The sequence below is a fragment of the Esox lucius genome, chromosome 2 (genome assembly GCF_011004845.1).
Source record: "Esox lucius isolate fEsoLuc1 chromosome 2, fEsoLuc1.pri, whole genome shotgun sequence".
Classification (NCBI taxonomy): Eukaryota; Metazoa; Chordata; class Actinopteri; order Esociformes; family Esocidae; genus Esox; species Esox lucius.
In genome coordinates, this window is record NC_047570.1 from 34690679 (window position 1) to 34707441 (window position 16763).

Genomic DNA, 16763 nt, shown 5'->3' on the forward strand with positions numbered 1-16763 from the left:
GGGAATGATAACCTCCAACAACAAGAGACCTGTTCCCTCATTGGGTCCTGTCGTGTACTAAGGTGTCAGCAGGCCACTTCCTGAACAGGGGACAAATGTCACGCACTCTCTCGCTGGGACAGTCCATCGACACCTGGTTGGTCACTTTTCCACCCACTCCACCCCCCACCCCCACGAGCCCCATGTCCAATACTCCCCTCTACTAAGAGCTGCCCTGTCTTGGGCTTGGTTTCCCCCTTAGGGCTCTGGTGAAATGCTTCCCTGCTTTGTGGATAAAAGGACGTTAAGCCGTGTTCACACAGATTAGATTGGTGTCTCAAATTCCACATTGAGTCGAGCACTGATTGGCGGTGGTTCTCTTTATCGGGAAACGTGTGCTGTTTAGGGAGCAGCGCGGGACTGAGTCCTGACAGCTCGTCACCTGGCCAATCACTTGACCCCCAGGGGGCGTGGCCTGGCTCGGGCTCCCAGGGGACCTCTGGGGTCTGGGCTTGTCGTTGTCACCGAACGGCCGCGGTGTTTGTACGATTCTGACGTGAGGATGTTTTCCTAAATGTCGGGGCGCAGGGTGTAAATCAGAGGGTTTAATCACGTCGGAGGGTGACTGTCCCGGGGTCCTTTCAAAGAGTGTCGCCATGGCGATGAGGGGTTTCATGTAGATTCGCCCCGTACGTGGGGGGGAAGAAAGGCATCATAGATGGAACACGAAAAAAAACTGCACTGATCGATGAGGTCAGCAGCACTTCATCCTGGTCAACAAAGGTAACAGACAGAAGGGGTCCGACTAAGAGAGATCAAAAAAGAGAGACTTATTGACATGGTCATCATTAAATTAAACATTGATTTCCTGACAGATGAACTTACTTACATTAGTTGGCTTAGGCACTTTTCCTCCACGTTGATGTCTGTCACAGACATAGATTTCCCCGGTGAGGGGAGAAGAGCAGATTCATAATTGAGGAGATTTACGATCAACGGCCGGAAACATAAATCACGTCTCTTTTCTCGACACTGAATATTTCCTGACTGCTGCGTGCGGCGCTAGCCGCATCCAGTCCCCCTGGGTGAGGTCGATTTATGGGCCTGTGTGAGGAACTGGGGCTCGGGACAGCTGCTGCCACCGTCACGGTTGGGATTCGAGGCCGATCAAGGGGTCCCCTCAGTCCGCAGTCCCCTTACCCCAGCATTCAGCCCTGCCTCCTCAGCTGACAACTCTCAGCCCTGTTATCACAGAGCACAGTGCCCCTTGGCTTTCACAGTCAGAGATCTGGAGGCTGCTTACAACTGTCAGGAGGTCCAGATACCGCAATTAATTTCTTAGGTTGACAGACAACTTTCAACTGTCCCTGAAACCTTCTCAAAATAGTAGTAAATAAATAAAGAGTTTAATGAGCAGGTACATAGTTTGTATACACTGACTTAAGATTTATTAAATGTGGCATATTCCTCTTTTCCTAAACGAAGTGGAATTACAATTTGTTTTTGTGGAATACTATATTTGTTTTTCTTTTAGACCTGAACTAAGAGATTTCTGATGTAAATTAATCATTGACATGGACCTGAAACATCTGTTGAATTTTTTTCTCTATGAATACATTTAAGGAAATATTTTAGGAATTTTTTTTACTGAATCCTTGGAATATAAATAACCAGATTTCATAGGGACCCCAAAGGAGTAGTTAATGAAGCCTCATTTAAGCAGGTATATTAACAGAAAATAATGTGCATTGTGCACTAATGACCTGGGGGAAACGTGAAGGGGACAGAAGATTTTCCTATTTAACTGAAAGTAGCTCTAACGTAAGTTCCACGCCAGAAAATGTAAGAGATCCCTGAGAAAATCCTGGTGCACTGATCATCAGGTCACATTGGCTTCAGTTTGCCTCAAAAGCAGATGCGATGCACACTCCCTCAGGAACCAACAGCATACGGTTCTTAACCTGAAAACTGATTGCAAACAGCTTCCTCTCAGCTTCCCATCTGCAGTCCAGTAGCACAAAAGGGTTTGAGCAGATCAAAGTGGACACATTTTATATCTCTCTATTTGGTCAAAAGCAAGGTAGGTCTTAAGTCGAAAAGTCTACTTATTTTAAAAACTCGGCAACATCATAGCTGTTGGGTGTCTGTAAATGCCAGTGGAGTCACTCCCCTAACCTCCTCCAGGTTACAGCCCATAGTAGCGGGTGGACAAAATAACGGAAACATCTAGGGCTGTTACTTCGAAGTAGCTAAATCAGGCCTGGCATTACTGATGTTTGATCATGAAAGCAACTGTTTGCACTGCCGGATAATTTGTAATAAAGCAGAGAAGTTACCCAACGTGTTGCCCACGACACCTTTATCCCAACAATGAGTTTTCAGTGAAGATATGTCACATCCAGCGCCCGGTGTCTGTTGAGAGGAATCGGCTCCGCGCGCTATGCTCAGCTGTCTGAGGGCAATGTTGTGGCGCGGCAAATGGTGTTTGGATGCACAAGACTTGAGGTAATGTGTTGCGGGCGACGACTGGTTGCTGGACACCTAACAGATGAAGCTAATGACTGACGCACCGGAAAAATTCTTGTTAGCTAATATGAAGGCCACGTTTCTGGCTGAAGGGCTCGGCCAGACCTTTCACAAATTTGCTCGGAGGTGTCTGGGAACTCACACACATTTCACTGTACCCAAGGTTTAGGAGAACCAATGCCACTGGACATTTTCACCAGGCATGCTTTCAATCAAACGATTAAACATTCCACTGACTGCATTGCAATGCCTCCAATGGCAAACTGCTGCAGGTTTTTAATCTAATGTCTTTAATAAAAATAATGAGAAAAGGCCTGTTGTTAGCCAGTTTTCGCTGTTGCAGGTTGAGGACCATGTTAACGCGTGGCAGATGACAGTGTGTGTAACTATCAGTATCCACGTCCCTTCTAACTGTCAGTGTACACGTCCCTTCTAACTGTCAGTATACACGTCCCTTCTAACTGTCAGTATACACGTCCCTTCTAACTGTCAGTATACACGTCCCTTCTAACTGTCAGTATACACGTCCCTTCTAACTGTCAGTATGCACGTCCCTTCTAACTGTCAGTATGCACGTCCATTCTAACTGTCAGTATACACATCCTTTCTAACTGACAGTATACACGTCCCTTCTAACTGTCAGTATACACGTCCCTTCTAACTGTCAGTATACACGTCCCTTCTAACTGTCAGTATGCACGTCCCTTCTAACTGTCAGTATGCACGTCCATTCTAACTGTCAGTATACACATCCTTTCTAACTGACAGTATACACGTCCCTTCTAACTGTCAGTATGCACGTCCCTTCTAACTGTCAGTATGAAGGAAGAGGAAACATTTTTGTGACATCCCTCAAGCAGGAACGCTCTGCAGCTCATTTTCAACACCATCATTAACACAACACAGCCCAGTCATTGGGATGTCTCGGTTTCTCACACCCTCTCTTCTCTCTTTCTATTCTTGCCTCGCTGTCTCATTCAATTTCTCTCACCTTCTTTCTCATTCTATTCCTCCCTCTCTTTCTATTTCTCAAACCATATTTCTCTCTTCGTCCCTCCCCCTCTCTCTCTCTCTCTCTCTGACCCTCCCCCCTCTCCCCCGTCGGTTGCACCTGTTTTCGGCTCTTCAAAGTAACATAACATAGGACTCTTTTTAAAGTGTTGCCATGGCTTTGGGGGGAGTGGGGTGACCCGCTCAGGACCACAGGGGCAAAGCAGAGTCATGTCTTCTTGTTCTGCCTCTTAACACTGAGAACCCATAGAACCTTTTGCTTAACTCAAGGTATGACTTTGATGTCATGATTTTCAGAACATCCAAGGTGTCACCATAGTCTTCTCCCCTAATCTCCCCTATGCCTCCCTTCCCTCCTCTTTCCTCCCTTTCCGTCCCTCCCCTCAACTCCCCCAGCCCCTTTTCTCCCTCCCACCCATCTTCTCCCCTCCTCTCCCCACTGCCCCTCTCTATTGTTGCTACGGAGACAACAGCTGTCCATGGCTAGGGATGAAGAGGCCACTTTGAGGGTGCCAGTCTGTCTGACTGCTTGGAAAACCAAAGAGGCCCAGGGGTCCAACTGGCTCTCTCTCACTCCACACACACCCATACACACACACACACACACACACACACACCTAAACATACCACATACACACACGTGAACACTGAGGAAACATTCAGCTGAGAGGAGCAGCGTACATGCCTGTGTGTGTGTGTGTGTGTGTGTGTGTGTGTGTGTGTGTGTATGGGGAATGTGTATATGTGTGTGTCTGACTCGTCATCTCAGTGACTCCGCAGCTGGTGTGTGACAATGTGGAGTCACTGTGTCCTACAGGCTTTGCACGGTTATTGGAAAGGTGCCTGCATCTCAACTCACTTTTAATTGGTTATATTTTCAATCACTTTCAATCACAATTTCTGATTAGGTCGTTCAGGTTTATTTAAAATGGCTGGAAGACATCTAGATAGCTACACTAACCCACAACCAAGCTACACCACACATAACCAGGCTACACCGACCCACAACCAGGCTACACCACACATAACCAGGCTACACCGACCCACAACCAGGCTACACCACACATAACCAGGCTACACCGACCCACAACCAGGCTACACCACACATAACCAGGCTACACCGACCCACAACCAGGCTACACCACACATAACCAGGCTACACCGACCCACAACCAGGCTACACCACACATAACCAGGCTACACCGACCCACAACCAGGCTACACCACACATAACCAGGCTACACCGATTCACAACCAGGCTACACCACACATAACCAGGCTACACCGAACCACAACCAGGCTACACCACGCATAACCAGGCTACACCACACATAACCAGGCTACACCGACCCACAACCAGGCTACATCTCACATAACCAGGCTACACCGATCCACAACCAGGCTACACCACACATAACCAGGCTACACCACACATAATCAGTCTACACCCACCCAGAACCAGGCTACACCACACATAACCCAGCTACACCACAAATAACCAGGCTACACCAACCCAGAACCAGGCTACACCACACATAACCCGGCAACACCACCCATAACCAGGCTACACCCACACCTAACAAGGCTACACCACCCATCACCCGGTTACACCTACCCATAATCCGGCTGCACCACCCATAAACAGGCTACACCACCCATAACCAGGCTACACCACCCATCACCAGGCTACACCACCCATCACCAGGCTACACCAGCCATCACCAGGCTAAACCCACACATCACTAGGCCACACCCACACATAACCAGGCTCCACCCACACCTAATCAGGCTACACCACCCATAACCAGGTTACACCACCCATAACCAGGCTACACCACCCATCCATCACTAGGCTACACCACCCATAACCAGGCTACACCACCCAAAACCAGGATACACCCACACATCACCCGGCTACACCCACACATAACCAGACTACACCACACATAACCAAGCTACACCCACACATCACCCGGCAACATCCATACATCCCTAGGCTACACCCACACATCACTTGGCTACACCCGCACATCACCAGGCTACAGCACCCATGAACCGGTGCCAAAGGGGTTTAAATATAGAGACCTGATCAGTTTCACTACGGCCCGGAGGGTTAAGACAGGGCAGACATCACTGTGAGAGGAGACAGAAATCTGACAGAAAAAAACACTGTGCCGACTGGTCCCTCCCCCGGTGTCAGTTGGCAAGATGACCTGAAATCCAGTAAACCGAATCAGTGTGTGTGTCAGATAGTCAGTGTAATGTTGTGTGTGTATATTCCAGACAGAGTCAGTTTAATGTTGTGTGTGTATATTCCAGACAGAGTCAGTTTAATGTTGTGTGTGTATATTCCAGACAGAGTCAGTGTAATGTTGTGTGTGTATATTCCAGACAGAGTCAGTGTAATGTTGTGTGTGTATATTCCAGACAGAGTCAGTGTAATGTTGTGTGTGTATATTCCAGACAGAGTCAGTGTAATGTTGTGTGTGTATATTCCAGACAGAGTCAGTGTAATGTTGTGTGTGTACATTCCAGACAGAGTCAGTGTACTGTTGTGTGTGTATATTCCAAACAGAGTCAGTGTAATGTTGTGTGTGTATATTCCAGACAGAGTCAGTGTAATGTTGTGTGTGTATATTCCAGACAGAGTCAGTGTAATGTTGTGTGTGTATATTCCAGACAGAGTCAGTGTAATGTTGTGTGTGTATATTCCAGACAGAGTCAGTGTAATGTTGTGTGTGTATATTCCAGACAGAGTCAGTGTAATGTTGTGTGTGTATATTCCAGACAGAGTCAGTGTAATGTTGTTTGTGAATATTCCAGACAGAGTCAGTGTAATGTTGTGTGTGTATATTCCAGACAGAGTCAGTTTAATGTTGTGTGTGTACATTCCAGACAGAGTCAGTGTAATGTTGTGTGTGTACATTCCAGACAGAGTCAGTTCAATGTTGTGTGTGTATATTCCAGACAGAGTCAGTGTAATGTTGTGTGTGTATATTCCAGACAGAGTCAGTGTAATGTTGTGTGTGTGTATATCCAGACAGAGTCAGTGTAATGTTGTGTGTGTACATTCCAGACAGAGTCAGTGTAATGTTGTGTGTGTATATTCCAGACAGAGTCAGTGTAATGTTGTGTGTGTATATCCAGACAGAGTCAGTGTAATGTTGTGTGTGTATATTCCAGACAGAGTCAGTGTAATGTTGTGTGTGTATATCCAGACAGAGTCAGTGCAATGTTGTGTGTGTATATCCAGACAGAGTCAGTGTAATGTTGTGTGTGTATATTCCAGACAGAGTCAGTGTAATGTTGTGTGTGTATATTCCAGACAGAGTCAGTGTAATGTTGTGTGTGTATATTCCAGACAGAGTCAGTTTAATGTTGTGTGTGTATATTCCAGACAGAGTCAGTGTAATGTTGTGTGTGTATATTCCAGACAGAGTCAGTGTAATGTTGTGTGTGTATATTCCAGACAGAGTCAGTTTAATGTTGTGTGTGTACATTCCAGACAGAGTCAGTGTAATGTTGTGTGTGTATATTCCAGACAGAGTCAGTGTAATGTTGTGTGTGTATATCCAGACAGAGTCAGTTTAATGTTGTGTGTGTATATTCCAGACAGAGTCAGTGTAATGTTGTGTGTGTATATTCCAGACAGAGTCAGTGTAATGTTGTGTGTGTATATCCAGACAGAGTCAGTTTAATGTTGTGTGTGTACATTCCAGACAGAGTCAGTTCAATGTTGTGTGTGTACATTCCAGACAGAGTCAGTGTAATGTTGTGTGTGTACATTCCAGACAGAGTCAGTTCAATGTTGTGTGTGTATATCCAAACAGAGTCAGTGTAATGTTGTGTGTGTACATTCCAGACAGAGTCAGTGTAATGTTGTGTGTGTATATTCCAGACAGAGTCAGTGTAATGTTGTGTGTGTACATTCCAGACAGAGTCAGTTCAATGTTGTGTGTGTATATTCCAGACAGAGTCAGTTCAATGTTGTGTGTGTATATTCCAGACAGAGTCAGTGTAATGTTGTGTGTGTATATTCCAGACAGAGTCAGTGTAATGTTGTGTGTGTATATTCCAAACAGAGTCAGTGTAATGTTGTGTGTGTATATCCAGACAGAGTCAGTGTAATGTTGTGTGTGTACATTCCAGACAGAGTCAGTGTACTGTTGTGTGTGTATATTCCAAACAGAGTCAGTGTAATGTTGTTTGTCAATATTCCAGACAGAGTCAGTGTAATGTTGTGTGTGTATATTCCAGACAGAGTCAGTTTAATGTTGTGTGTGTATATCCAGACAGAGTCAGTTTAATGTCGTGTGTGTATATTCCAGACAGAGTCAGTGTAATGTTGTGTGTATATATTCCAGACAGAGTCAGTGTAATGTTGTGTGTGTATATTCCAGACAGAGTCAGTGTAATGTTGTGTGTGTATATTCCAGACAGAGTCAGTGTAATGTTGTGTGTGTATATTCCAGACAGAGTCAGTGTAATGTTGTGTGTGTATATTCCAGACAGAGTCAGTGTAATGTTGTGTGTGTATATTCCAGACAGAGTCAGTGTAATGTTTTGTGTGTATATTCCAGACAGAGTCAGTGTAATGTTGTGTGTGTATATTCCAGACAGAGTCAGTGTAATGTTGTGTGTGTATATTCCAGACAGAGTCAGTGTAATGTTGTGTGTGTATATTCCAGACAGAGTCAGTGTAATGTTGTGTGTGTATATTCCAGATGGGACGGCTGCACCACACAGACCCTCACTGTGGATTCCCATGGATTGACTGAAGGGGCAGGTGTGTGAGGAGTGTGTGTGTGTATTTGGTGTGTGAGGAGTGTGTGTATGTGGTTTGTGAGTAGTGTGTGAATGTGGTGTGTGAGGAGTGTGTGTATGTGGTGTGTGTGGAGTGTGTGTATGTGGTGTGTGAGGAATGTGTGTGTGTGGTGTGTGAGGAGTGTGTGTATGTGGTGTGTGTATGTGGTGTGTGAGGAGTGTGTGTATGTGGTGTGTGAGGAGTGTGTGTGTGTGTGTGTGTGCGCGCGATTTTTGGGTTCCCAAGGCACAATTTGGTTAATTGGGACTAATTATTTTAGGGGCTTGAATGAAGAAATACATTTGACATATTTTAAGTTCACCAAAAACAAAATGTAGAGAAAATGTTGCTTTTCTGAGGATTTCTGCATACATACACATACTGGCATGTTTCACCACACGACCTGAACATAATACCTGTCAATCTTATTAAAATGTCTATATATTCTTATTGTTAGAATAACTTATTGTTAAAAAATACAGTAATTCAAAAATACTTCAACTTGAAGCTCAAGAATCGCAAAGATTTCATTCTTGATGACTAAAACATGCCTTTAGTCTGGCTTGTTCACTGAAGTAATTAGGACTTCTTTTTTGCTTTTTGTTGGCTTCAGGTGTTGCAGGTTTAGAAGTTATCTAAACCAGGGGACCCGTGAAGTGCAGCTCAAATGTAAGAAAATCAACGGGTCTCTCTTCGCGCCAAATTAGTTTTTCACCACATTTTCAGCCAGCCAGACAGACTTACTAACAACGATTGGCTAACATGGCCCTCTGATTGAGTCGCAGTGGCTAACAAAACAATTGAAACTGCCGACGTGCAGACACCTTTTGAAATGACACCTGTTGGATTCTACTACTGCTATATTTCAGGGGGGACGGGGGACGGGGGTACATCCCCTCCCTTACAGCCGAGGAACCTTAGGCAGCCGGCTATTTGGTCGTCGTGTGTCAAGCTGGCCCTGTGTGTTTATGTGTGCGTGCGTGTGTTTGCTTACGTGTGTGTGTGTTTGCTTGTGTGTGTGCGTGTGTGTGTGTTTGCTTATGTGTGTGCGTGTGTGTGTGTTACAAGTGTCTTACTCCAAACCAGCTGTTGCAGGATCCATCTGATGGGCATTTGACCCGTTGACCAACTTCCTGTCCCCCAGGTCAAAACGTGTAACACTGTGACCCCACCCCCACGGCAACTGGTGCCCTGTAAAATGACTGATCATGAGTTCCACCATTTGATTGGCCCACAGCCAATCACCGCCATCCACAGTTATAGGCCTGTTCATTACAACCTGACTGGCCCTTAACATCCCACAACCAATCACCACCCTCCAATCTTATAGGCTTATTCATTACCACCTGACTGGCCCCTTAGCATCCCACAACCAATCACCACCCTCCAATCTTATAGGCTTATTCATTACCACCTGACTGGCCCCTTAGCATCCCACACCCAATCACCACCCTCCACTGTTATAAGCTTATTTATTACCACCTGACCTGAATCGCCCCACACCCTTATTGGCAAGATGTTAAAGGCCAAAGATGCTCTAAATCTAACCACACACACAGACACACATGCTGAAGACAAAATATGTCATCTGGTCACAGTGTACAGGCAGCAGTGATATCCTGGATTGGTTGTCTCGTCACTTACTGGAAGACAGGTTTATCCTTGATTATCAGATGTATAACAGGTAAATACCTTATGATGTACATCTCATCATGTTGGCAACACATTTACAACGTGTTCACACATTCAATCACATTCAAGAGATTTTTTTCAGAACCTCTTAACCACAATAATAATATGTTTTATTTTTATTATTATTTTAATGTTGTTTTTTTTTTTATTGTGTGTAAAGCACTTTGTGTACTGGTACTAGAAAAGCACTGCACAAATATAGTTATTTATTTTATTTATAATTTATTTTTATTTTAACTAGTAACAGAAACACTTGGCCATAATAACAGAAGCACTTCGTTGTAGTGACAAAAGCACTTCCCTGTATTAACAGAAGCACTTCCCTGTATTAACAGAAGCACTTAACCATAGTAAGAGAAGCACTAAGCCGTAGTAACAGAAGCACTAAGCCGTATTAACAGAAGCACTAAGCTGTTGTAACAGAAGCACTAAGCTGTTGTAACAGAAGCACTTGGCCATAATAACAAAAGCATTTTGCCGTAGTAACAGAAGCACTTCACCGTAGTAACAGAAGCACTTAGCCGTAGTAATAGAAGCACTTCACCGTAGTAACAGAAGCACTTCCCTGTATTAACAGAAGCACTTAACCATAGTAAGAGAAGCACTAAGCCGTAGTAACAGAAGCACTAAGCCGTAGTAACAGAAGCACTAAGCTGTTGTAACAGAAGCACTAAGCTGTTGTAACAGAAGCACTTGGCCATAATAACAAAAGCACTTTGCCGTAGTAACAGAAGCACTTCACCGTAGTAACAGAAGCACTTAGCCGTAGTAATAGAAGCACTTCACCATAGTAACAGAAGCACTTCCCTGTATTAACAGAAGCACTTAACCATAGTAAGAGAAGCACTAAGCCGTAGTAACAGAAGCACTAAGCTGTTGTAACAGAAGAACTTCCCTGTAGTAACAGAAGAACTTCCCTGTAGTAACAGAAGCACTTCCCTGTAGTATCAAAGTGCCTTCATGGTATCGACAGCCAGAATCCTCCCATCATTCAAAACAACTCATGTTTTGTTGACCACCGTGGAAAATAATTTTATGACAGTGAACTGTTGTTGGCTGTCCAAAAACATTTCTGTGTACAGAGATAATATCCAAACTCTTGGCTGTATTGAGATCATGTTTAAACTGTGTGGTAATCAGATAATTTCCAAACTATTGGCTTCACATGGATCATATCATGTCCAAACTCTTGGCTATATACTGATGAGATCATGTTCAAATGCAATCATGCCTGTATTTTTTTATTTACCCTGTGACACTGAATCTGTGAGGACAGTTGGCACTCAATCCAGTCAAACTTGCATTGCAGTATTAAAGCAGCAGCTCAATTTCCAGTGGTCAAGTTAACTCACAGAGTTTTGGGTACTGAATGAAATCTGTGCCTTCTTCCAGGGTGACAGACCTCACAGGTTGGCTTTGCCTTTTCTGAATTACAAGAATGTGTGGTCACAAGATCCCTTTTGTGATTGCGTTGTAAATACATGTTTTCAATGCCAGTAAGGTCCTTCAAATTTGAATTTTGACCACTGGCGTCTCTCTAGGAGAGAGGGAGTGGAGAGGGAAACAGATACATGAGACAGGTTCACACAAGTCACTCAGTGAAACAGTCACACATCTCGGTCATGGTCAGCTGAGCTGCATATCACTGAATCAATTTTTCTAGAAAAATAGGCTAGCTCACTTTTTGCCTACAACATGATAGGCAGTTATGAACAAGCGTCTTTGCAGGGCTTGTTGTCCGTAATATCAACACACACACACATACATACACACACTTAATGTCAGCCATGGTGTGTATTACATCAGTGTTCTGGACTACCCTGGTGCATGCTGGGTAAAAGGAGATGGCAAAGACATTAATAACCCAACCAGATGGAGTGCGTTCTGAGAACTATGGAGATAGAGACAGTCTTAGAACACATGAGAAAATCATCAACTGCCTTACATTAATTTCTGTTTAGAGTATGTGTTAGGGCAAAATAAAGTACCCTAAAACCAACTCCACATTTGATTTGGTGCTACTTAAAAGTAATCCATACATTTATAATAATAATAATAAAAAACATGCCCACACAGGACTTCAGTTGTTTTTTGTTTTGTTTTGCTCTAGGTAGCTGAAATCAGCTGATGTTTGTAATGGGTATATCACTGTATAACCATACCATATATTATAGTTTTCGCTGGCCAATAGAGTTATTTCTAGGGGGGGAAATTAGGGGGAAATTGCCAAAAATAGTTACATTTCTATTTAACATTTGTCAATCTTAATGACAGTTATTATGTTACCTGAAAGCTGGATTGCCCTGGCTTTATCCTTTCTTATGCCTACATCTAAAGCATCGAGCAGTCTTGTCAGTCACAATAACCGCTGATTGTATAACACTGGAGAAGTGGTCACTTGGGATAGTATCGAGAAGTGGATAGACAGGGGACAAGTGTCCCCTCATCACCAGATCAAAAGACTAATTGACCCTTTGACACTCTCAGCAGGGTAGGGACAAACAGGACAGCATGAGAGACATGTCTTTCAGTTCAGTTCCTCTAGATGTAGCGTGTTTATTTGGAATATGAAGTGTTCGATTTGCTTTCGTTGCTTGTTGTACAAATGGACAAGTTTGTTTCCCCACGAATTCTCACTACTTCGCTGGTTTGGCCAAAATAGATACCAGTTTTGCCAAACAATGTAACTACTTCGCAAATACAATTATACTTTTTTCGTTTTAATTGCCTTATGTTCATTAATATCATTATTTATTTCAGGGGTTTAGTAAGTGGTTTGGAGAGGAAATGAATGAAACTAACGATTTCGTAATTTAGACTACTCTACTGGCTTTACATGCAACATTAAACGCCAAGGTGTTTTTGTAACATTATATGCGATGCATTCGAAGAAGAAAACACAACGTACCTGTTAAAAATGTATTATAATTGGACTATACAAGCAGCGCTTGACTTGGAATAAAATAAGTGCAGGAACAGACAAATCGCAAATTAGACTATGTTCATGAAAATGTATGCGTTAACAAGCCTAGAAAAAGGAACCGGAACGCTGTTTGTTCCGAACCGTACCGGCCAAACTCAAGCACTGTATACAAATGAAGTTGTGGTTGTGTATACAAGCGAGGTTTGCCCTACTCCATGCGTAGATTCAAGAACATCGTCTCTTCACCGCCATCTGCCGAAGAACTGATGGAACTGACTGATTGAATAACAAACTGGTATGGCTAAATGAATGACAGTGGCGTTCAAAACGAAACCATCAATATAACTTACACAAAGGAAACGACCACACACAGAATACTATTTGTCTTGAGCAACAGGAAGTGAGTAACTAAGCATATATTCCGAGAGTCACAAAATATGCAAGCTGCATGAAAGCGCACCCCGATGTCGTTTTTTCCCGATAGTGATTCAAATGATGTGCTCTGACTCACTTCATATAAAGCTTTCATCACTTAGGGTATTTTACAAAAGCACTTATCAGTTAAATAAAACCACGACGTGTTCCACATTTTATCTAAAGCATCGGCAAAACTGAGATCTCTCCAATACTCATAATTAGGCATACAAAAAAATGAATAACCAACTTCTAAAAGGTTTTAACAAACACTTTTTGATTTTTCTTCCAGTCACAATAAGGCCCCAGACTCACATAAAAGACCGGAATTGATTGGTCCTGTCAGATAATGGTTTGGGTAATGACACGCCCCTGGAGTCCCAAGTATCCATAAATATAGCTCAGACTCCTGATTCCCATCAAGCCAACAAGGCAAACAGTCCGAACTAAACTAACCCACACTGCGCCCTCTGAATTAGTCGCTGCGCATTCATTTAGAGGAAGAGTTAGTTGAGTGTGTGGATACAAGTTTTAAGAAGACAGCTGAAGCGATCTCATTGTGATTTGGAAGAGCCGAATAGTTACAATGGAGTTGCCAGATATTTCATTTCCTATCACGTCTCCAGATGACTTCTACGACGACCCTTGCTTTAACACCAGCGACATGCAGTTCTTTGAGGACCTGGATCCAAGGCTGGTGCATGTCGGTCTCCTTAAACCGGACGACCACCATCACAATGAGGACGAGCACATCCGGGCACCAAGCGGGCACCACCAGGCCGGCAGGTGCCTCCTGTGGGCGTGCAAAGCCTGCAAGAGAAAGACCACAAATGCGGACCGCAGGAAAGCGGCTACCATGCGGGAGAGGAGACGACTGAGCAAGGTGAACGACGCCTTCGAAACGCTGAAGAGATGTACCTCCACTAATCCCAACCAGAGGCTGCCCAAGGTGGATATTCTGCGGAACGCCATCAGCTACATCGAGTCCCTCCAAGGCCTGCTTCGCGGGGCCGGACAGGAGGACAGCTATTACCCGGTGATGGATCACTACAGCGGGGATTCGGACGCGTCGAGTCCCCGCTCCAACTGCTCGGATGGAATGGTAAGAAACTGAACTGCCAGAATTGCGCAGTTATTACGCATTCGTTTAATTGGAGAAATGTGTGTGTTTGTGTGTTTGTGTGTGTGTGTATATATATATATATAATGTACAATGGAAATTGAGTATTTGGTTGATACCAAAGTTTGCTGGTGTCAGTATGCTTATCGCTGTTTTGCTTTCTTGTAGATGGATTTCAATGGCCCATCTTGTCCTCCAAGACGACGAAACAACTATGATAGCACCTACTTCAACGAAACACCAAATGGTAAGTGTTATTTCCAAGTGAACAACACTCATAAACCGCTTGAAAGCTAATGGTTCTGTGGACCAATTTGTCATCATGCCTGGCTGAAATGGAGCAAGACCAACACATAATGTAGTATTAGGCTAAGCCGAGTAAAATAGTGTCGTTAAACAATTAAACAATATTTCAGTCCTGATATTTTGAGGATGTTATCCAAATATCAAACTAGCTTGCTTAGGATTATATTCCATATTCAAAATGTTTCAACTAGCACTAAAACCTGAATGGAGGTGATGTTAAAGTTAATTTTTTTATTTCAGATTCCAGAAACAAGAAGAACTCTGTTATTTCCAGTTTGGACTGCCTGTCAAGCATTGTAGAGCGCATCACCACTGACGCCTCTGCCTGCCCCGCTATCCAGGACGGCTCTGAGGGCAGCACCCCCTGTTCTCCCGGAGATGGTTCTGTAGCGAGTGACACTGGAGCTACCATCCCGTCTCCGACCCACTGTATCCCAGCGTCGCATGACCCAAACACTGTCTACCAGGTGTTGTGAGTGTCCCCGTAGAAGAATAAAAAGGACAGCCGAGGATCGTGCCAGGTCGGTGGACTGTGCGGCAGCGCAATCGTACATTCTTCAAAACAACCCGTATTCCGTTAAGGGAAGGAAATGCCAAATAATAAATAAAAAAAAGACTTGCCAAGGGTCGCGACGAAGCTGCACACGAAAATAAGTTCCCATGCAAGCTTTGAGACAGTAAAAAGGACGGTGTCCAATTTCTTAAGGAAACTTTGGTCTTCATTGGATACTGTTTGTGTGTGTGAGAATGTGTGGTCTGTATGTGTTTGAATGTATTTATGTGTAGGCCTATGATATTTTAAGATACTTGCTATGACTGGCGTTGAAGATTCAATTCATATGAACGGATACTACTCGATTTTCGATCAACATAATTTCAATAAGGGATTATCAGTGTAATATTGTCATTTCCAGTTGGGAAGGCAGAAACGCCTGTGATAAATTAATCCGGAAGCTGAGGACCATTTTGTATATTTGTTAATAAGAGCTGTTTTGCGAAAAGAAATTATACGGAGTGTTGCTCTTAGATAGTTGTGTCAGATGTTAATCTTTATATTTATAATATCAGGAACTGAGTGAATGCCATTTTAATAAATACATATTTATATATAATCCATCGGTATTTTTTGTCTTTCTTTGGCATGAGTTTATTTACAAAATGTGAATGCATGCTTACGGAAAACAAGTATTTTCCCGATAGGCCTGTAAAATATTTAAATATAAAGTTTTGTATAATTTATTTGATCCATAAATAATCACTTCATCCCAATGCCATCATAATTAAGGACCTTTTTTTCTAACACGAAACGAATTAATTATTTTCCAGAAATGTAACATTAATTGAGAATTATTAATCTCAGGTTATATTCGTAGTTTCCCAAAGAAGCGCCTGATACATTTTCAGTGTTGTGGATTTTCCTACTTCACACCTCTTTTACATAGTCTATCGAATTGACACACATAAAGTAGCCTATGTCCTAGTGCAACTAATTAACATCTAGATTTCAGTTTTACAGACAGCCTTCAGTCTTCATAGAGTATTTCATGTAAATAAATCAATAGATCTTCGATATTCATTTTCGGAAGGAAGTTTTTTCCTGAATTTGACTTGAGCTGAAATGACTTAATGCCGGTCCTTGCTAACATTACATTTTCATCCTAGGGCCCGGTTTAGTTTGTCTACATTTCACCGTATATATAAAAAGTATTTAGAAACGTCCCTGGGCAATGTATGATATTTTAATTTATACCACAATTTGTTATTGTCTTCCTTGCACTTATTTTGTTGATAGCTACTTCATCGAGTGTATGAAAACTACTGAGTGGTTGGTCCACCATCAGAGAATGTGGGCACTAATTTAGTCTGCCTGTTGACCAATATGTAAATGTAATACTGATACAATTGATCAGATAAATGTATTTTGTTTAATCTATTACTGATTCACATTATTTCAAACATGAACAAATCATTTATGTATGAACAAAAAT

At 43.0% G+C, this 16763-nt stretch overlaps 1 protein-coding gene across 1 annotated transcript; it reads left to right on the top strand.

Moving 5' to 3' along the window:
* Positions 1 to 13783: 13783 nt before the first annotated feature.
* LOC105026491 (myoblast determination protein 1 homolog 1) lies at positions 13784 to 15889 on the top strand. The gene is made up of 3 exons (XM_010897983.4): positions 13784 to 14451; positions 14638 to 14716; positions 15016 to 15889. Exons 1-3 carry the CDS (start codon positions 13936 to 13938, stop codon positions 15249 to 15251), a joined length of 831 nt encoding a protein of 276 aa, XP_010896285.2. The 5' UTR covers positions 13784 to 13935; the 3' UTR covers positions 15252 to 15889.
* The last annotated feature ends 874 nt before the right edge of the window (positions 15890 to 16763 follow it).

What these genes read in the sequence shown, in the direction of transcription:
- LOC105026491 (XM_010897983.4), top strand. Translation starts at nt 13,936, where the DNA reads ATGGAGTTGCCAGATATTTCATTTCCTATCACGTCTCCAGATGACTTC. An exon ending in CCAACTGCTCGGATGGAATG is followed by an intron (nt 14,452 to 14,637) that starts GTAAGAAACTGA and finishes GCTTTCTTGTAG; the next exon opens with ATGGATTTCAATGGCCCATC. An exon ending in CTTCAACGAAACACCAAATG is followed by an intron (nt 14,717 to 15,015) that starts GTAAGTGTTATT and finishes TTTTTATTTCAG; the next exon opens with ATTCCAGAAACAAGAAGAAC.